The 22,098-nt window shown below is 39.1% G+C and overlaps 1 protein-coding gene across 3 annotated transcripts in view; it reads left to right on the top strand.

Annotated features, from left to right (window-relative positions):
- Positions 1-22,098, top strand: part of pknox2 (pbx/knotted 1 homeobox 2) — a 103,623-nt gene that overhangs the window by 49,828 nt on the left and 31,697 nt on the right. For 2 of the 3 annotated variants that reach the window (XM_040012400.1, XM_040012389.1), the window contains exons 2-4: positions 14,543-14,649; positions 17,127-17,263; positions 18,019-18,030. In XM_040012400.1, the coding sequence (XP_039868334.1) occupies positions 14,563-14,649; positions 17,127-17,263; positions 18,019-18,030 (236 nt within the window). In that variant the 5' untranslated portion in view covers positions 14,543-14,562. The remainder of the gene's footprint in view (positions 1-14,542; positions 14,650-17,126; positions 17,264-18,018; positions 18,031-22,098) is intronic. The other variant, XM_040012410.1, reaches the window with a different exon arrangement.

The raw sequence follows: 22,098 nt of genomic DNA on the forward strand, positions 1-22,098 counted from the left end.
TTTCTTCTGTACACACTCAATGTGCTTTATAAAACATTAACACATACATTCATAAACGTCTTAGTGCTTTCTGTCTAACATGCAATTAAAGCATCTTGTCCAGGGATACTTTGGCTTTGGCATGTAGACTGCCAAAGCCAACTTCTTTTTCGCTGGCTTCCAATTAATAGATGACCTGCTCTACCTCATGAACCAAAGACACCCTGTTTACAAAGTGTTTTCAAAGAAGACAGTCAGGTCATCAGACCATGCCTGATCAATAAATAATGACATATATAAATTACTGATGAACTAAATCTCTCATTTTGATAACATATTCCATCGTGGCCCTTTTTAGAGGTATCCAGGCTGACTTTGTACTTGTCCATGATTTTCAAGATGGGCCTTTGGAATATGATGTTCAATGTCAGTCTGTTCTACCAATTCTGCCAGAGGCTGGAAAACCAAAGCCATCTTTCTCATGTCACAGGCCTCATCTTGAGATGAGAGTTGGCAAACATGTGACCATGTCTGTAGCATTCCTTCAGCTTGTAAAAAGTAATGGTCTAAGCTACTTAATCCAGAGAATGCACGCACTATGCTGAGGGTATTGCAACCATGTATCGACGGCAAAAAGCTCCTTTTCGATCCTTTGCTAAAATGGTGGGTAAAGATATAAACATAACTAAGAACTGAATTTTTTCCAGCACTTCTGGACTGACTTTATTATTCAGACCCAAAATTAGCTTGCTACTTAGTCTCAATGGATCTTTAGCAATGGATCTTTAGGAGAAATTTAGAGAAAATTGGCAAAATATTTTCTAGTGCCTGCTGTTAGTAATAATCAATATTGTCAAATAACCAACCGCTCTATCTGTTCAGTTTAGCAAGCTCTACTTATGATTAATACCAGAAAAAATAGTCATTGTAATAGAACTTTTATTCCACCCATTCTTGTTTTTAGTGGTCAACTTACATTACATTGCATTACACATATACATAGTTTTTTCTGTAGCCAATTAAGTTTTCAAACAAATAAGTGGCCATGCATCTTGTACAATTTATTAATCAGCCGCGTTACACTGCCAGTACCTAAACTTGTTCTAGGATTACACAGATGGCCCCCCTCACTGTGATAGGGAGGTATCCATAAAAAAAAAGAACTTGACAGACGCAATGGCAGATAATCTACACAATGTATGTGCCAGAAAACATGACAGTGGAGGATGAGGAGGAGTGAGTGAAAAGATGGTGGTGGTGGTGGAGGAGGAGAGAAGACAAGCATAGTGTTGGGGAAGGATTCAGTGGGGAAAGTCTTGTAGATTACATTTACACAAGCTTGGGCATTCCAATTTCAGCTTGAATTTTCTACCTTCAGTGTTCTGATGGTTATCAGCTAGCAGAGGAAATGTTGCTCCCATATGTGCATCTGCGTGTCAAGTGCAGACACTCGGCCACGCAACACCTTTCAACATCAGAATGTCTCAGATGCTCTTCTTGGAAAACAGCTCAATGGCACAAATGCATTTGTATATGTATGTTTCATACTAAAACCTCTATGAATAACTTTGTTAAGCTCAAAGTCAGGACTTGAGGGGAGTTGTTAACATAATTACTATTGGATGATTATTTAAGTAACCCAAATGTATCAATAAGAAGGTAAAGGAACTCTGTTAGATGGCCTCATATTGCCTTCATCATTCCCTCTAAATTTAGGATATTGCCATCAGGGTTTTATACTTTCTAGTCATTCCATCTTAAGGGTTTCTGAATTTCCTTTTTTGATTATTTTGGAACTGTTTCACAGACGTGATTTGCATGCCCAGCGCGTTTCAGTTTAAACAAATGAATGTCGCTCATGCATAAATCGTAAATACAATGTTTCTTTTGGTATGTTAAAAGGAAGTGAGACGATGTTTTTGGTTTACCACCATGGTCCAAGCTGAAACCCTTGGAGAGTGTGACATAACATGTTCTGCATTCCTCAAAAATGTGATCCTGAGTTGAATGTCTCATGAATTCTGCCCTACACAGGCCCAGAACAGTAGCTAAAGAAGAAAAACTTGAGACGTAAAGACCAACACATTAATCAATGTTGTATACATTTAGTTTTCATTCCATCACTTTTATCTTAAGACCAAAAAGAGTAGAGACATTAATTGAGCAGTTTTTGAGTATTTTTAATACCCATTTGCCTTATATGTACTACACATACATAAATATATATATATATTTTTGTTTCATATATTTTCATTCTATGAACTACCTCTTTAGTTCTGAGTTCAATCTACCACATAGCTGACCCAAATTTCATACATTTAAGCAAGAAATGAAATTGTTTGATTTATATTTAAAGTGAGTTGGTTTAAAGAATAACTGCTTGACAGCTGTTTGACCTAATGGGACGCTATCAGTAGCTACTGAGAAACTGGGTACGCAATCAAGCAATTTTCATTTTGCAGTGACATACACTATATAAAGTAAAACACAATGTTCTTTTTTTTTTTATCACTCATCCACTTATGGAATTCACTAGAGTCATCAAATGAAATGACAGCTACTAAGATCTGTACATTTAGGTGGAGTTCTGTGCTTCTTCTTTATGTGCAGTGTTGGGTAGGTTACTTTTAAAATGTATTCCACTACAGATTACAGAATACATGCCCCAAAATGTATTTTGTAACGTATTCCATTACGTTACTCAATGAGAGTAACGTATTCTGAATACTTTGGATTACTTAATATATTATCATGCTTTTTTTAAAACTACATGAATGTCCTATTGCTGTGTGATTTATTACTATTACTGAGGGTTACTTGCCATACCAATACCAGCTACATTTTTAAATCTTAATATAAAATGAGTAACAGTAGGTGGACATTAGGTAAGGCTGCACTTTTTGCAGCGATCTCGTATAGAAAACTATTCCGCGCGTATATAAAACAGGTCTGCGACTAGGAACCGTAGTAAAGGGACCTCTGGCTAATACGTCGGGTTCGTGTCGGGCTCGTAGCCGAAAACTTGCTTTACTTTGTTGTCTGGGTCAACTTTCCATGCAGGGACAGAGAGAGGCGTTGAAAGGCTGCTCCACTGGAACTTATTGTTTCGCAGGAAAACACGAACACAGTGGACAGTCAAATCTTAATAGCTTACTTACAACTGGGCTCGTCAGGCACTCTTTTTGGCTGCAGTGGTTATTATTATATTTACATGCTTCCAGCTCCCGTTTCTGCTCGGTGACAGCTTGTACTTTTCCACTCTCCTTTTTCTCCCTCCTCACGCTCACAGACACATAACGGGTATGGCAGTCCATTCTCCCTGCAGCACGGACTACACTGCCCATGAGGCTACATTCTTTAGTGCGATGCCTGTAACACTCTGCCTATCCGGTTGTTCAGTGATGACACGACGAATCCTACTTCCGGGCCTAAAGTAGTCTGCGTTTAATATGGCTTTTGTGTTGTTAACATGTTTAATGTTATGTATTTTCTTCTATTTGATCTCAAAAAGCTCCTAAAACAGTCAGTGATCACTGTTGACCTCCCTCGGCTTTTATTACCGCTAATCATTTATTTAAGCTCAGTTTTTAAAACCTTAGGATGTAACTACAGCCCAGCCCATGCAGCAGTATATGAATGACTAACCTCGTATTGTGGATGGATTATCTCAGTTGTTCTCCTGGCTGAAGTTTGGTCCTTTTACAGCATCCTGCCATGCGATTACATTTGTCTCTAACCATCAGGAACCCTCATGTTGACTTTTATCGAGTGGAAAAGTGTTAGCATTCATCCTCCAGCTTCACTGTTTATGTTATGCTAACATAGCTGTGTCGCTAGCGATGATGTAGCACATCATTATATACCACCTAGCCCAACTTCAGTAACCTTACAAAGGTCACTGCTGTTCAGTTTCCTGTCTTCATTTATGTTGGAAGTGATAGCAGAGCTGTACATTTGAATTTTTTCAGAAATCTCTGTCAGAACATGCTATCCGATTGTTAAGTGATGACGTGATGAATCCTACTTCCGGGCCTAAAGTAGTCTGCGTTTAATATGCCTTTTGTGTTGTTAACATGTTTAATGTTATGTATTTTCTTCTATTTGATCTCAAAAAGCTCCTAAAACAGTCAGTGATCACTGTTGACCTCCCTCGGCTTTTATTACCGCTAATCATTTATTTAAGCTCAGTTTTTAAAACCTTACGATGTAACTACAGCCCAGCCCATGCAGCAGTATATGAATGACTAACCTCGTATTGTGGATGGATTATCTCAGTTGTTCTCCTGGCTGAAGTTTGGTCCTTTTACAGCATCCTGCCATGCGATTACATTTGTTCCTGACCACCGAGAACACTCACATTAACTTTTATCGAGTGGAAAAAAAGTTAGCTTGTTTATATTATGCTAACATAGCTGTGTCGCTAGCGGTCACGTAGCACATCATTATATACCAGCTAGCCCAACTTCAGTAACCCTACAAACATCACTGCTGTTTAGTTTTCTGTCTTCATTTATGCTGGAAGTGATAGCAGAGCTGTACGTTTTAATTTGTTTCCAAAACCCCGCAGTCAGGACATGCTATATTGTATTTAGATAGAAGCTAGCGAGCTAACTCCCTGCTAACTTCTAACTCCGTTAAATGTCATAAATTCCGTTTTCATGGATGCCTGGATGTTAAACTCAATTGTTACACCTGGTAGAGCAGAACGCTGATCATTTTATTAAAGATGAAAGACTTTAGACAGTTTTTCAACTCTCAGTAATGCCATAGTGATCGTTTGATATATGGACCTGCAGCGGCGTTTAGGTCCAGACACGGCCAGTGACGTCAGACTGAACAACCGGATTGCCTTCATATTAAATCATTTTAAAAAATGTTTCTTCACGTCATTATGAGACGTGACATTGAGACACAGGCATTTGAGCCTCTTAATGCGTGTTTTGTTTGGGTTTCCACCGGTGTGGAATTACCAAAAATAGAGAGGGCATAACCTAACATATGAAACAGGAAAAGACCGCCGTGTAATCCCTTTATTTCAACAAAGTAACTGTATTCTAAATACCACCTTTTTAAATGGTAACTGTAATGGAATACAGTTACTCATATTTTGTATTTTAAATACATAACAGCGGTACATGTATTCCGTTACTCCCCTACACTGTTTATGTGAAGTTAAAAAGTTTCACTTCATCAAACTAGTTTCATTTAAATTTGCAGACAATAATGAATGATGAGGGTATTCATTCATATATTTGAGTGATTTTTAGTATTTTCTTGAATACCATGGTGCAAAGCTATTGTTTCATTGAGCTCTATGCCACAGAAACATGTGATATCGATCCCACTTGGCGGAAGTGCACTTGGCTTTGGTCCTATATACAAACAAGAAGGTACAGAATATCACAGCTGAATTTGCTTTGAAATCCACCAACCATCATTTTATCTCTGGTTCTCTGAGTTTTTTCCACTAGAAAGACGCTGTTACACTGCTATTTCTGTTGATGGAGGGGAGCACATTGTTGGCACTCTCCACCCAACCCACCCACTCTTCCCAGGAGTGTGTGTGCCTGTGTATATGTTTGTTTTAGGAAATGATGCAGAGCCAGTTTGTGTAAATTTATCCACGACACAGCTGAAACAAAAATAAGTTTACTGAAGTCGGCCCGCCAACCATTTGGTGGCCTCATGCCATGTTTGCCGTGTGTGTTGTATATGTAGTAGAGAATATCCATGTTCGTTTTATAATTATTTTGATGGAAGATTGAGGTGTGCACTGGAGCCTACTGCGTCGAAACAAACCTTTACAGTAACACATTTGAGTTATAGCCAAATATGTTACTATGACATTTTAAAGCATCATGGAAATAATTAATTAACATTTTCTAACACTTAATCAGAAAAAAATACTTAATTTTGTCTATCACAAAACTTTCATTTATCCACCTTCCATTATCCGAACCACAGCAAATGTTGAAACTTATAATAAATACTCTTCTAGACTAGTTTTCAGATTCTCCCCTCACCTTAAACTCACTGTGCTGGATGGCTGACCTTCCTGGAGTGGGTTGTGGGATTGTTGGGATTTCTTTCTAATATTGCAGGGTCTTTATTTTGCAATGTACAGGTGACTGTACCTGTGAAATGGCACTATATGAATAAAATTGAATTGAATTTACGATGGTAGAATGACTTACCTGCTGCAAGAATATTCTTTGTCTTATGTGTTCAGTCTCTTTAGATTAAAAATTCACCTCATTACAAGAAGGGTTTTTAGCTATGTTAATAAGGCTATTTGCATGCAAACCACCTGCCTACGGGGGATTCCAAAAATGTTTCCACTGCACTGTAGTTTCACCACCATCCATTTTAGTCTGTGTTTTTTAATCTAATTTTAAAAGCAGGAAGCAATGGAATCAAACTGGAATCTGTAATATCCAAACAAACATTTGCATAAATTCAAAGAAAAGAATTGCAGTCAGTGTGGAGTGCTGGCGCCATTGTTCACCACATTCAAAGAAAGTGGCGAATCATGCAAACTGTCACACCCACAGGAAATCCCAAGTCTTCATTAAGACTGTGGGGTATATTTGAATTTGTGAAGGAGATTCATCAAGTTCAGCATGAAAGAATAAACTAGAAAGGTTAGACATTTAAATTCAAGCACAAAATGTCATTGGAAATTGAAAGTCGGAGGAACCTTTGGAGTGAAGTGAGTAAAGAGAGGGAGAAGACTTAATGGTAAGAAGCATCTTGTTGATAATTATGATGCAGCTTAGTGATTTAGTTAAAATGAAATGACTACATATCGTAGCCAATACCTATATAACCTATTTTTATTGCAAACATCTTCAGTCAGTGTCCACTGGACCATGTTCTCCTTCTTTTGCATGTTTTATTTCAGCAACAGAACATCCTTCTCTGTCCCTCTCCACGCTGTCTGCGGTGAGGCAAGACTGAGCAACTTCCCCGACACTGCAGAAATGCAGAATTACATACCAATACTTCCCTGTTGACCCAAGAGTCCCACATCGTGAGGCCCTCTACGCCTTGTCATTTTGACATTTTGATCTTAGCTAAATCCTTCCACTGACCACAACACTGCTGTAACATCCTTCAGTAAACTACAAATCCATGCCTTATTTATCATGCAGGCGAGGATGAGTCCAATCAACAAGAGCAGATGAATAAATGATACTAGTATGAATGGTAAGTATGGACTGTTGAAGAGCAAAGTTGTGAGGTTGGCTGGGTGGAGGGAGCTGCTGCTGGATCGGGTTAATGAGGTGGTCTGGGAGCATGGACCGGGTCCTGACTGCAGTATGCATGGAGTTCACTTTAGCCTGGGGGGGATTTGTAGCCCTAAGACCACTGGTTAGACTCTTTTTGCCTCAGGCCGTGTATCCACTCAAGCCTTTGAGTGTGAGTGTGTGTGTGTGTGTGTGTGTGTGTGTGTGTGTGTGTATACAGATGTATGCGTGCTTGTATGGTGGTATGCCAGGAGACAGTGATTGTAATATTGCCCTCAGGATGACTCTGGTTGAAGCTTTGAGATCTCTGTGTTTAGTGTTGGAATTTGTGCATTAATATACATGCCTGTGTTTGCATGCGTACCCATTCCTGCTTGCATGCGGTGTATTTGCACTTGGATCTGTGTGTTTTGTGATTTTGTGCATCGAGTCCAACTACAAATGTGTACATAGCATCCCCCATCCCTGGCCCCAAATCTCATTACCATTCCACCCTTCCCGCCATCGTTTTACTCAACGCCATCAAGGCCTTACCTCCTGGTGTTTGCATTGTAAATCAGGCCTGACAATAAGGCAATGATTAGATCCTACTCGTATTCAAAAACATCTTATTTATTTATTCATCTCCCCCCCTTGCAGGGCATCAAGATGCATAATATCTGACCAAGGTGACATACCCACTTCCAAATGTTATTCATTGCTTTTGCAGGTCAACCTTTTCACCAACAAACCCAAGACAGATTAAATGAGATTTTTATGACAGGATATGCATGGAAGGATTGCCTCTTTGATGCATGTACATACAGTACCAGTTCAGATATCAGACTATGTTAAAGTGTTGCAATCTATGGGTAAGTGGCTTAGAAGCTATCCTCTGGTGTAAAACTGTGGCACACTGTCCCTATTTTCATCAATATGCACAAGATATTATGTCTGAAAAGTTGCTGGATACTAAAAGCAGGTCCAATTGTACTGGACTATTTAAGTCAGTCAAACTTTAGTGATGTTGTTATTTTGGGTTTTTAAGAAAATGGCATCATGGGGACTGGGCTAATTTCTCTTCCAATTGCATCCTGCCCTTGTGAGATTATTTCATTATTTCTGTTGATAATGAAAGCAAAAAAGACTGTCGTATGTGTATTTGATAGGCCTCTACAAGTCTGTTGAAAACAACATAAGGATTTTTGTTTGGTTCATTGGTTAATCAGTGCTGATCATATAAGTGAACAAATGTATGTGAAAAAGTGCTTGCCCGCTTCCTGATTTCCTATTTTTTGGATACACTTAAATGTTTCAGATCATCAAACAAATTTAAATATTAGACAAAGATAAGACAAGTAAACACAAAATGTAGTTTCTGAAAGAAGGTGTTTATGAATAAGGGGAAAACAATCCAAGCCTACTGGCCCTGTGTGAAAAAGTGAATGCCTGCAATCAAGCGTTTGTGATAACTGGCAATGAGGCTTTCACAGGGCTGTGGAGGAATTTTGACCCACTGATCTTTGCAGAATTTTGTAATTTAGCCACATTGGAGGGTTTTTGAGCACAAACCACCTTTTTAAGGTCATGCCACAGCATCTCAATCAGATCCAGGTCAGGACTTGGACTAGACCACTTAACAGTTTTCATTTTATTTTTCTTAAGCTATTCAGTGGTGGAGTGGCTGGTGTGTTTTGGATCATTGTCCTGCTGCAGAACCCAAGTGTGCTTCAGCTTGAGGTGATTCTCCTTCAGGAGGTTTTAGTAGAGGGCAGAATTCATGGTTCCATTTACCACAGCAAGTCTTCAAGGTCCTGAGGCAACAAAATAGCCCCAGATTAACATCAGATTAACACCACTGTATTTTACTATTTGTATAATGGTCCTTTCTCTGAAATGCTATGTTAGCCAGACGTAAATGGGCACACACCTTCCAAAAAGTTCAACCTTTGTCTTGTCAGTCCACAGAGTATTTTCCCAAAAGTCTTGGGGATCATCAAGATGTTTTCTGTCAAAACTGAGACAAGCCTTCGAGATGCATTGGCTTGCGTCTTTGAACTCTGCTATGCAGGCCTTTTTTGCTCAGTCTCTTCCCTATGGTCGAGTCATGAACACTGAACTTAGCTGAGGCAAGTGAGGCATGCAGTTCTTTGGATGTTGTTCTGGGGTTTTGTGTGACCTCTTGGACAAGTTGTTACTGCACTCTTCCATGTTATTGTCCCACAGCTTTAGAGATGGCCTTTCCAGACTGACATGAGACACTTTTTCACACAGGGCCATATAGATTTTGATAGAGGAAGTTCATGGCATTTCAAACAAACATTCACATCCTCAAGATTAATTGTAATGACTTTTACAGGTGAGTTGGCCACTTAACTCATCTTTCCTTAGTTTGGTAATTGGTCGCAACAGTCTTAGCTTTTGAAGGGAACACTAAACACATTGACTTCTATTGGAATCATGCTGTAGTGAAGAAGATATGAATTCAATAAAATTAAAGGTCTTCATTTTATTAAGACCATACATTTTTTGTACATTTGTTTACTGAGGTAGTATAAGGTGGAACCAGTGAAGTAAACTCCTAATGGGTATTACAAAGATTGCAGATTATTACATTTATTTTCTGATCTGAAGGTTATGTAAATGCCACTACATGTGCCATGTATATCTAGTATAAGAAGCTAATAAGCTAAATTATAGAGCTGATATGCTAAAGTAATATAATTAAATGGGTACTGGCTGTTCACTCTTGTTTATGAGAGAAGAGAGCGGAAGATCAACAGATGGATTGATGCTGTGGCTGTACTGATGCGGATGCACTACTGGTCTGTCATGGTGAAAAGAGAGCTGAGCGTAAAACTAAAGCTCTTGATTTACCGGTCAATGTTTGTTCCAGCCCTCACCTTTTAGGTGACTGGCCTCTCCCTTACACATGGGGTGAGGAGTTTGGCCATCTGGGAGGGGCTCAGAGTAGAGCCGCTACTCCTCCACATCGAAAGGAGCCAGTTGAGGTGGTCCGGCCATGACATGGATGCTTTCTCCTGGCTGGGGTATTCCAGGCATGTCCCACCGGGAGAAGCTCCTGCGGCTGACCCAGGATATGCTGGAGAGATTATATCTGGAGGAGTTCAAGTACCTCAGGGTCTTGTTCGCAAGTGATGGGAGAAGGGAGCCGGAGATCGACAGACGGATTGGTGCGGTGGCTGCAGTGATGCGGACGCTGCACCGGCCTGTCGTGGTGAAGAGGGAGCTGAGTGTAAAAGCGAAGCTCTCAATTTACCGGTCGATCTACATCCCTACCCTCACCTATGGCCACGAGCTGTGGGTAGTGACCGAAAGAACGAGATCGTGGATACAAGCGGCGGAAATGAGCTTCCTCCGAAGGGTGGCTGGCCTCTCCCTTAGAGATAGGGTGAGAAGTTCGGCCATCCGGGAGGGGCTCAGAGTAGAGCCGCTGCTCCTCCACATTGAAAGGAGCCAGCTGAGGTGGTTCGGGCATCTGACAAGGATGCCTCCTGGGGTTGGTGTTTCGGGCATGTCCCACCGGGAGGAGGGCCCGGGGCAGACCCAGGACACGCTGGAGAAATTATATCTCTTGGCTGGCCTGGGAACGCCTTGGTGTTCTCCCGGATAAGCTGGAGGAGGTGGCTGGGGAGAGGGAGGTCTGGGCTTCTCTGCTTAGGCTGCTGCCCCCGCGACCCGGTCCCGGATAAAGCGGAAGAAGATGGATGGATTATGTCTCTTGGCTGGTCTGGGAATACCTCAGTGTTCCCCCGGATAAGCTAGAGAAAGTGGCTTCAAATAAGTGGAAGAAAGTGGATTGATGGATGGTAATGGTTGATACTGTGGAGTCTACATGTGTACAGCGTCAAGTGATAGAAAGTGTCACGGTTAACTTGGTAATGTAAGATTATGCCGTGTTGTTGGCTTGTGGGGCTAACATGCTAAAGTAAAATAAATAAGATGATAATGGATAATATTATGGAGCAAACATGCTAACAAAACATATTTAACTTGGTCACTTTTTTACATTATATATATATAGGTATGCATATACAGCACACTAATGCATGCTAATGTTAACATTCAGCTTTAATCTGGTTGGAGACTGAATTCAAGAGTGCTATAAAAATCTGAACATCACAGCCTCACATCAAACCACCAATTCAGCAACATGGTTATTTTCAGTTTTACATGTGAGGACTCACATTACCTGTACTCCACAGTTTGTGCGACTGTCAACACCATCACCTCTGTTCACTTCTTTGCTGTGAAGTGTTGATAAGTCAACCTGAGAGAATACCGCATCTCTGTCTACAACAGGCTTGTTTTTATTAATGAACCAGTGTAAGCCCCCTACCAGGTCACAGTTTGGCATGCAAGAAGTGTTCTCCAGGGTGCTGCTTTGTGTGTTTAAATCGCAAAGTTTCTTTTTATCACCGTAGTCAGTGGCACGAAACACTCTCGTCCCATGTATAATAGAAGCTGGACACTTTGTAAGAAATTCACCTTTAAACCAAAGCAGAGAAAAAACACCTCAGACATAGCTGAACTGTGAAGTCCACAGGCAGTGATCACATCATGTGTGACTAGATATGAATATTTATTCAATGCCGGAGGTAAACGGGGTGAAACCGCAGCTACACTGCAGCCTAACCTTGCATCAATAGAGCACAGGCCCATTCTATGCCTGAGAATTGTTGGAAAATTGAATGCTGAATAGAAATGTTCCTTATTGCACACAATCCGATGAAAGAGAACGTCTGCCTCCAATCCAAATTCACAAAACCCTTTGATGTTTGTTGAAATAATTTTATGCCTACTTCTCATTTTTTATTTTATGCTTGCTCTTGAATTTTGATTGTGACTACAGGCACTTTTCAATTGATATGCATTACGAACTTTGCAATAATTGAAAGGGCCTTGTTGAGGAACAAACATGTCATTTATCCCCGAAATTAATTTCACAACTTATTGTGTAACCACACACCTTTGGTGACTTTGGAAAGGGTTGGTGACAGATGCTTATTGTCTTCAAAAATTGTACTTTCAAATTCATGAGAGAATTTTTTTTGCTGGGTTGAAATTAAATATCTTGTTGGTGTTTTTCTGGGTTTTTTTCCCCAGTGTTCTTGTCTGCTCTTGTATGTACATTCACGCCTCAGCAGCCTTGGTATAGCATGTGTTTGTGCACAAGTTATGTTTCAGTGTGTGTATATTTATGGATGCACCATTGCCTGCTCAAATTTACCATTTGGTGGCTTGTTCCTTTGAGGGATGGCAAAACTTGAGAGGCTGCGTAAAATACTGTGTGGTAATTGGAATTGCTTTATCTTCAGTCTCATCAATTAATGTGCAATTTTCCATTTAATCACTAACACGCTTGCTTCATTTGCAATTAAAATGAGGACTGATAACAGAGAAGATGCCTTTCAGCTGATACCAGTTGGAATGAGAACAGAAACCAGAAGACACAATCGGTACACAACACGACTCACTGAGACATGCGCATGGCACACAAACAAGTGTGAACGCACGCAGAGCAAACAGTCCTGCTTATATATGGGTGCACTGAATACATACACACTGAAACAGAATGACACAATAAAACATGCAGATTTACAGCTGAAACCCCAAATTAGAAACCAAATCACCATTTGAAATCAAAATGCTGGCAGCGGTGGTGGATAGGGGTGCCACTCAAACAGAGAAAGATCTACTCTGGTTGTCTTTTCTCTGACTTTTCCATTCAGAGACATTGTCAGGGTCTGAGTCTCAGTGGGTGATGAGCTGACTGGCAGTGAAATGTCTGTCATGTAATATCCCAGAGTAGAGAGGAGAAAAAAGTTGCTCTTGCTGCTTCCCGTCTTTCTCCTGAAGATACTGAAGTCTACCCAAAAGGAGCCTTTTTGTTCACTCAGCTCAACACACAGGAGGCCATAGGAGGAGATTTTATAGTGCTGGAAGGAGGAATGCCGCATAATACTCAAACATAATCTCATTAATGTTTCTGTAATAGTCCAACTTGTTGTGTCTCATATACTTATTCATTACATATTTTTGCAGTCTTTCTTTTGTAGTCTGTCCAAGATCCTCGTTTATACTATCATGTAAACAGTGTTATATGATTATTATAGTCTGTAACTTCACTGCCAAATACTGCAAATCCTTGGCTTTAACAGTCTGGTTGATTTGCTCCACTTTCCTGAGGCGGTATCTCCTGAGCGGATGTTGCAAGCGGTACAGAGATTTTGGTCAGATGTTCCAGTTTCGTTTCACTAGCTGGTAATCAAGTGCTTTTCCTCCAGGTCAATACCATTCAGTCCAAGTGCACCAGTCCATTGTAACTGCTGCCTGTCTTTCACAACCACGCAAGGCTTTATGTGGCATTAGAGTGCATTTTTCCAATAACTCTCCCAGCTCAGGGTACCGAGCAAACGGATTGTTTAAAGTGACAGATTGAAACCCCACATGTGTCTGATCTCACATGATATGTGAGATCAGAGTTTAAAGCCTGCCTTTTTTTAAAAGTTGAAATCTCACAAAAGGTTTAATAAAGTTTAACCACACCTTTATCTAAAACACATTTTCTGCCATCAGCTCACATTAACAAGGCGTTTTCATGCAGTATATACATAGGTTAAATGTAACTTAAGGAAAGAGATCCAGCTGTGCTGTGTGTGTGTATGTGTGTCTCTGCAAACCAATTAGCTTCCTTCAGTGGGGGTGGGGGCAATGGTTACAACAGAGTTCCACAGGGTACGGCCCTCAGCCCTGTGGGGTCTTGGCCAATAGCAATTAGCCTACCAACAAGAGCCCTAATTAGCCCTCTTGATTGGCTTAGTTACAGCACAGCAACAACATCAGCAGCCAAAACATAGAGACGACCAAGGTGACTCCGCCACAATGCATGTAAAGCCATCTGTAATTAGCAAACAAGCATAGCTCTCTGTAAATGGTAAACAAGTAGTGGGCTTTATTTGTGGTATCCTTATGAACCTGCTGCTATGTAAAGTATTTCATTAAAAGGGCTGCACACACTTAATCAGGCTGTTTTCTTTTTACTTGTCAGCATTGTTAGATCACTCAGTGTTAATACTGACTGTTCTGTGAGCTCTATGCAACACATGCAGAAGTAGACTGAAGAGAAATATAGCAAAGAAATAAATTAGTAAGTGCAGAAGGGATAGAAGTGTGAGATGATGTGTTTGAGAAACCCATCTCGTATGATTTAATCATAGCAGCACCTGGTGGTGGCTGCTGTCATAGAATTTGCAATCACTGCTTGCTTGCACTGGATTTATGATTTTTTTCTTTCTTGTCTGTTTCTTTCCCAGTCTCAATGTGAAACTATCCCATGATGCAACATGTGTCCCCAGCATCTGCAGTGACAATGATGGCCACCCAGAGCGCTCCTCCGCCATCGTACCAGGAGAGCCAACAGGTTAGAGCGCCAACTTAAAGACTTGTCATATGGTACAAACCTCTGTACGGTAACCCCTGTGTCTAATGTGATCACACAGCTTGGCTTATGGAGGTTTTCTGTGTTATCTGAGCTCTTACTTAACTGGGGATGTGCCAACAAGCATAAATCCGGATCTGATGAGAAGGATTGAAGGTTAAAGATTTGAAAAATAATCATTTTGAATTTTTACCTAAACTGAAACTTTTACTGTTTTATAGTTGAATTTCTAAGATGATTTGTAGTACACATTTAAGAGCAGCCTCTCATGATTCATACATAGTGTCATTTTAAACAACTTCTGGAGTTAAAGAAAAAAAAATGAAAGTAACATTTAACATTTGGGGTTTTGTTGACAGTGGATTTATGCCCTTGTTTTTTATCTAGCTATCTTTTCTCAGTATGCATTAGGCTGTTCTTTTCAACTGGAGCTGAGGTTTTGAATTTGTTTTGATTTTTGTGAGAACACAGAAATTAACTAAATGAAAATGACATAAAATGTTTTGTTAAATTACAAATCATTTCATATTCTATGACATATAATCTAAACCATATATTCAATGATATCATGACCTGCCTTTGGTCCTGTCTACTCACCCGTTAGCCCAATCAGTTCCAACCTACTAAGGCCACACTTGCTATCTGGCCTCCAGGTGTTAGCCTAAAACATATAAAGTGGAACTAGTGTGGAGCTGGCTTGTTGTGTTGTGGGCTGATAGTTTGGCAAACTCACAAGCCATGCATCAGCAGATGTACTGATGTTCTTTACAAGGATATGTTCTAAACAGACTTGTATAGAATTTTGGATGGGTGATCTTTTGTGAGAACTACAGTACAGCACCATTCATAGATGTAAAACAAATGTGTAGCTATTTGTAGTGAACCAGCCTCTAAATCTACTATTCAAAATCATATCTGTTTGTAACTTTTCCTTAAGTTTATGAGAATTATTAAGGGTGAACATGAAAAAAGATGCTGTCATAAAAGATGATAAAGCACATAAAGAGAATCCCTGGCTGAACATTAGCTTTAAATAATAACTTACAGATACAGTGATACCTGTGTAAAAATACACAGCTTATACCGAGTGATCACCAGAAAGAATAATACATAATAGTACAGAAATATTAGAATAGAGAATATTTTGTTCAGCGCCACAGACATCCTGTGATGGTGGAATAGAGTAGGTTCATCTGACCATCTAACCCTGCTTGTTGTTCATAGCACCTCTGTCTGCTTTCGCCAGAGGATTAGTGCCAGGGGAGAGCTCCCGAGCTGCAGCCTGTGTGCTCGGTAAATGCAAATTAGAGCTAGTTAAGTGTGAAGAACCTAATTTATTTCCCATTTGGTGCTGGGATTAAGACTTGAAGCTTCCTTCCACCCCACCCTGCTGAAAAAAAACAGAAGGGGGATGGGTTTTTTTTTTTACATTCATATCCTCATAAAAAACGAATGAGAGAGAAAAGTGGAATGAAGGAAGAAGATAATCAAGGAGACGAGTGGTCATGTTTGTAAAACATGTTAGCCCTCTTTCTCACCCACAATACAAATACCTTCAAAAGAAGCAAAAACATCCTATGAGACTTGTGCATCTTATAAGACATATATAAAATCTAAACATTTACTGACAGAGGCAGTCGAAATCTTTTGTACTCCTTTTCTACATTCTGATTAATTCACTGTTCAGTTTCTTGTTCCAAACTGGATATTTATCATTTAACAGCAGTCTATAAGATCTGTAAGTGTCTTGTTCAATTACGCAACCTGTCCTAACTCACTCATTCACTCACAATTCATTTTCTTAACAGCATCATCAGGCCACTGACCCGTCGAGCCATAATGATTCATGCCAGCGACATCCTCATTTGGCGTCTGACAGAATTCAGTGCATGTTGTGGCCTTACTTGCTTCGAAAAGCAATTACAAGAATTACTTCTAAAAAATGACTTTTATATATATCTGAGGGGCTGTCATCACCCTGCCAGGTGGGTGGGTTGGCAGTCAACATGGACACCCAAGTTTGTGAGTGTGATAACCTAGGATTTCCAAATTGATACCAAAGGGCCACATAGTAAAAACAAACAAGTTCAAATCTCAGTGACCTAAACCTCAAGGTTAGAGGTCAGAGGTCAAGTTTTCTGAAAATCGTCGTCTCAAGTTATCGCAATGAAACTGCGATAACTTGAGATGATGTAGGATTTTGAAAGTACTTAATTAGTGGTAATTACTAAATATGACCATGTCAGCATGCTTTAAATGAATGATAACCATTAAATCTTAGCACTGCCGTGTTAGGAGTATTACTGTGAGCGTATTAGCATCCTAAATCACCGTATATATGCAACATCACAGATGATACTAAAACAAAAGCAATATTCAAAGTCATAATTGCCAATGTAAGAAAAAAAGAACATAAATTTATCATTAAGTCATTTTGTGATTATTTTAAATATCACCAGATGACGGGCACGACTCAACAGAACACCAAGACCCCACAGGTCCACATCCCAGCAGCCTCCGCAGCACCAAATAGCTCTGTCAGTGTGACCCTTGACCCCCAGGCCCAGCTTGAATCTGACAAGAGGGCTGTTTACAGGTTGGTTACATTTTTCATGAGACATCTCTTACTGTAAGGGCTATAAGCCAGTCTGAAAACATAAATATGTAAAGATGACCAGGGACAAGAAGCAGAGAAAGACCATGTTGTTTATCAGTGGTTTTTTGTTTTGATTATTTAGCCATGTGTTTGTGTCATGAAGTTTGGCAGTGTGCACCCTTCTGCTTCTGAATTACATTTCAATTGTTCCCCTTTGAAGAAATGTTTCATTTCATGCTGACTTTAAGAGACTGTAGTAAATTAACTTGATGTGTTACTCACCGATGAAGGACACAGGCACTAGTGTTGTTTTTAATGCATTCTCTCAAACTAGCCATGACATAAAAGCTTTTGGAATTATACTTGAAGGGGCTTTCTTCAGATTTCATTCATAAACCAAAGAGCACCTTTGTTCCTTGACTCCTCATAGGCAGTTCAGTTTTCTCTGCTTTGAACTGTGTAAATGTTACAAGACTTTAAAAAAAGTATCTCATAGTGCAGCAGTTGTCTGTATAATGAGGTGGGCTCTAAATTGTTATAATTATCACTCATTATAAACTCACTGTTTTGAATTACGAACAGCCAACAAAAATAAAGCAGACCAGAAGAGGACAAAAAAGAAATTTCAATCATTTGTTTATTTGCTGTTGAAAGTGATATTTGAAATTTTATTGGCCATTTGTTTTGTGTGAGGTTTTAGCTTGACTCCAGATCAACATTGTAAAACATAATTTATTTCTCTTTCACGCCAACAGCCATTTTCAAAGGTAAGCATCACTCTTCAGATGAAAGAGAGCTTCTTTTGGAATCACACTTGTGAATAGATGTTCATTTAAGTAGAAACACATGAACCATACTAATAGAGATAATAGAGATGTTTGTGAAAACGGATTTCATCATGTGTCACAATTACTCGTAATACTTATTTTACAGGCTTTTACTTTATGTTCTGGCCAATGTCTGTGTAAAGTGCAGCAATATTACAAAAGAAAAAGGTTATACTGTTTACAGGAAATAAAGAAAGTAGTTACCACAGTTACGCTGCTTAGGTTATGTTTTTATATTAGCTGCCCGGCACTGGTAGATATATTAAGTTGACATTTATGCTGTGTAGTGAATTGCTTTTTTACATTTTCAGATTGTGTGGAAGTTCTGTATTTTGTACTTCAAATTAATCATATGATCAGCAAATAAATCTCAAGTCACACTTTCAGCACCATTTGACTAATCTTTTATTTAAAAGTCTACATCTCTCTCTCTCTCTCTCTCTCTCTCTCTCTCTCTCTCTCTCTCTATATATATATATATATATATATATATATATATATATATATATATATATATATATATATATATATATATATATATATATATATATTGATTTGATTTTGTCGCCCAGTAAAACCCTTTACATTTAAAAAAAAAATAGCTTTTCGGGGCAAATTTTCTTGTGCTATTAAAGTGCAATTAATCATTACAAACATATATATCTATATATATATATCTATATCTATATATATATATCTATATCTATATATATATATATATATATATATATATATATATATATATATATATATATATATATATATATATGTTTGTAAGAAAATTACTGCTTGGGGAAAACCCAGAATGCCAGCAAAAAAAAAAAATGCCAGCAAAAAAAAGATACAAATTACACCTCCCTCTTCTCTCAGCTCATCACTAGAATATTGATAAACCCTTATAATGAGTTTATATTATCTATTTATGAAGTAAATTATTCAAAATATACAGGCATTTTTAATCAAGCTGGCTGATCTCCTGGTGTTGCCAGACTATCAGCAACTAACTTGATTTGTTGAGTGAAGGCTGCCCAGCACTGTATGGTATTAGGGTCCCACCTACGGTGTATCTGCCACTGCTGGAGATGTGAGTCCCCCCCCATGTGCAGACCTGAGGCAAGCCACTGTAAAGTCCTTGGTTGATCCACTGAGATACAAGGCTGCCTTTGATGTGAGGCACCATGTTTGGAGCAGCTCCGGGTGTATTTGTGGTGGTGGAATCAGCCCCTCTTTCATTTCCTCTGGGGAGTTTTGGATCTTGGTTTCCTCCTTTAACAGTTCTCAACCACATATACAATACGAATTTCTAATTCTAGCTGTGACATATAGAATGTTTGAAATTATTAAAATGCGATCTCAGTTATAAAACCTGCTTGTTGACTACTTGCTTTTATTATTAAGCTAAAAGCTACAGCTGACAAGAATAGACTTGCATTATATGAACTGACTGTCCTAAACTGGCACTTTAATCATATAAAGACAAAATATGTGCATCCCATTTGAATTGCACCCCTGCATTGACTATAATTTCCAGTCCATCAGGTTAGATTAGATTAGAATCAGGTATTCCAGAGTATAGGTAGCAGTGATTAAAACCAAACAGACAGTGATGGGAAGAACCTGTATTGTTTAGCTCTGATATTTGCATCTGCTCTTCTCTCTGCAGTTTTGATTCTGCTTGCACAAAGGAAGTAATCTTTACAATCCTTATAAAGTAATCTTTTACACTTGTTTCTGGGCAAGAATATTCCAGATTTTATTTTAGTTTTCACAAACACAGTATAGCTAATAAGTTGCGAACAAAAACACTAGCAGTCTGTTAATACTTTACATGTATACTGAAATTAAACACTCTCATAAACTTTAGTGGCACTTATTAATAATAAATAGCTAGATGGTAGAAGTGTAGTTAAAAAACAACAGAAACCCGCATGAGTGCATAAAAAGTAGCTGCTTATGGTGGAAAACTGGCAGCATACTGTCTTGTAGTTCCCCAAATGAAAGTGAAAGTTCATAGAGTGGAACTTCTTTAGTAGTTCTCAGTTAATATTTAGTCATTTTACTCTGTTAGGAGTCTTCCTAGGGGTGGGATGGGTCAGTAGGTTTGAGGGTTTGCTCCATGATCACAAGGTCGGGGGTTTGAATCCACCGAACAGTTATCCTGAGGTACCCTTAAGGAAGGTACCCTTTTATACACACTGCTCCCCGGGTGCTGGATTAGTAGATCCCTATTGCTTCACTGAGTGAATGGGATACATGCAGAGGCCTATAAGGGGATTAAAATTTTAAAAATGATCATTAAATTGAGAAAAGTTTTCCATTTGAGATATCTCCTTTCCAACTATGAACCTTCACAGAATGGCAGGGTCTGTGAAACGTAGTGTTACAGACAAACATAGCTGTAGATGATCAGTGTCTTTATGTGATAAAAAAGCAGTGGGCTAAAGGGTAAATTGAGATGAGAGTAAATGGTGCTACGGAGAATATAATGTCGAATGAGTCAGTTAATATGTATAATGGCCCATCATTAAAATGCAGTAATTAGCTTTTAGAGGCAGCCCTAAGAATTCACCAGCATGTGCTGTTTAAAATCTCCTATTGAAATAGTTGTGTTTAAGCACTCAAAGAAGTGCTGAGCAGATTAGAATTTTTGGCATGACTGTTGCCCTTGTGAGGAACTAATGACTAAACGCACCTTGTTATAAACACAATTAAATTTGACTTCACTTCCGTCTCCCACAGTGAGTGAAATTATGCAAAAAGACACAAATAGCACTTTGTTTTTATGCTTCTGTGCTGTGCTCATATGGGGGCTGTAGACTTTGAAAGGAGAAGAGCAGTGAGAATCAGCATCTCTGCCATTTTTCTTTAATTATTTTGCTCAGGAAGCCTGTGCAGGCTTTAATGTTTCTTTTCACTAATTGCTGGAATGCCAATTTTATGAGGAGATGTGTGCTTTTCTCTCTCCGTCTCTCTGTCTCTCTGCCTACTTTGTTATTAGCAGCAGAGTAAATGTGTGATAGGGTAATTAGCCTAATGAGTTGTGGCATTTACTATAAAGATCCTTCTGGATTCTCTGCATCTTATTAAAAAGCGGGTGAGTCTTTTGTTTTTTAGGTTGCGAATGTAGAATTTGCGGCTGAGATGGAAACACGGGCTTAATTGAAAGAGACATCATAATAGTCGTTTCTGTTTTCAACAGAAATGTCCTTGTAATTCTCAGAACCAGCCCGGGTAGAAGAGATGTGTTTACCAATGCGCTCTTTTAAGGTGACACTTTTATGCTTGACTTAACAGCTCACTTACTTTACATGAAGAGAACTTGGAGTAGAGAATCAATGATAAACAACAGGGTGAATGTGCTTTTCAAAAGTGCTCACAGGCTGTATCATACATCTGCTGTATACATTAAATGGAAGCATATGCTACATTTAGTTGCTTACACGTTATTTCATAAATCTCTAAAATCAAATAAACACATTTTTGTCTTACGAGAAGTAGTCATTGTCATTTTATACATTTCAAAAAATCTGAGAAAAATAGAAATAAAATTAGATTCCTTCTTGTCTTTGACAGCCGTACAAATGCAGAACTGTATGTGGTGCACATTACCACTGACATGCCTCCATAGTGGATCTTTGCTGAAAGCCCTTCTCATGCTGGTCCTGGCCCCTGTATTTTGAATTGATGGGGTTTCTTTGTGTTTCTGGAAAGGTTAGCAGTTAGCCATGCTGCTAGTTCCTTAATTCACAAAGCTAAAGCGAGTTATTCAGCCTCTATATGCAGTTGTTGTTGACAACATTACAACATGACAATATACACAGGAGGAGACTACTTTTAATTTGATACATCCTAGGATTGACACATTTTGTTATAGCCTCCATGTTTGTGTGAGTCTGTAATGCACCATAAAGTCTATTTATCCTCACTGCCACAATGCATCAATGCGTTCTCCACCACTGTGCTGCTATTCCAGCAACCCAAAGTCTCTCACCATTTGATGGGCTTAAA

This window comes from Simochromis diagramma, unplaced genomic scaffold, assembly GCF_900408965.1.
Source record: "Simochromis diagramma unplaced genomic scaffold, fSimDia1.1 OVJJ01000123.1, whole genome shotgun sequence".
In the NCBI taxonomy this organism is placed as follows: Eukaryota; Metazoa; Chordata; class Actinopteri; order Cichliformes; family Cichlidae; genus Simochromis; species Simochromis diagramma.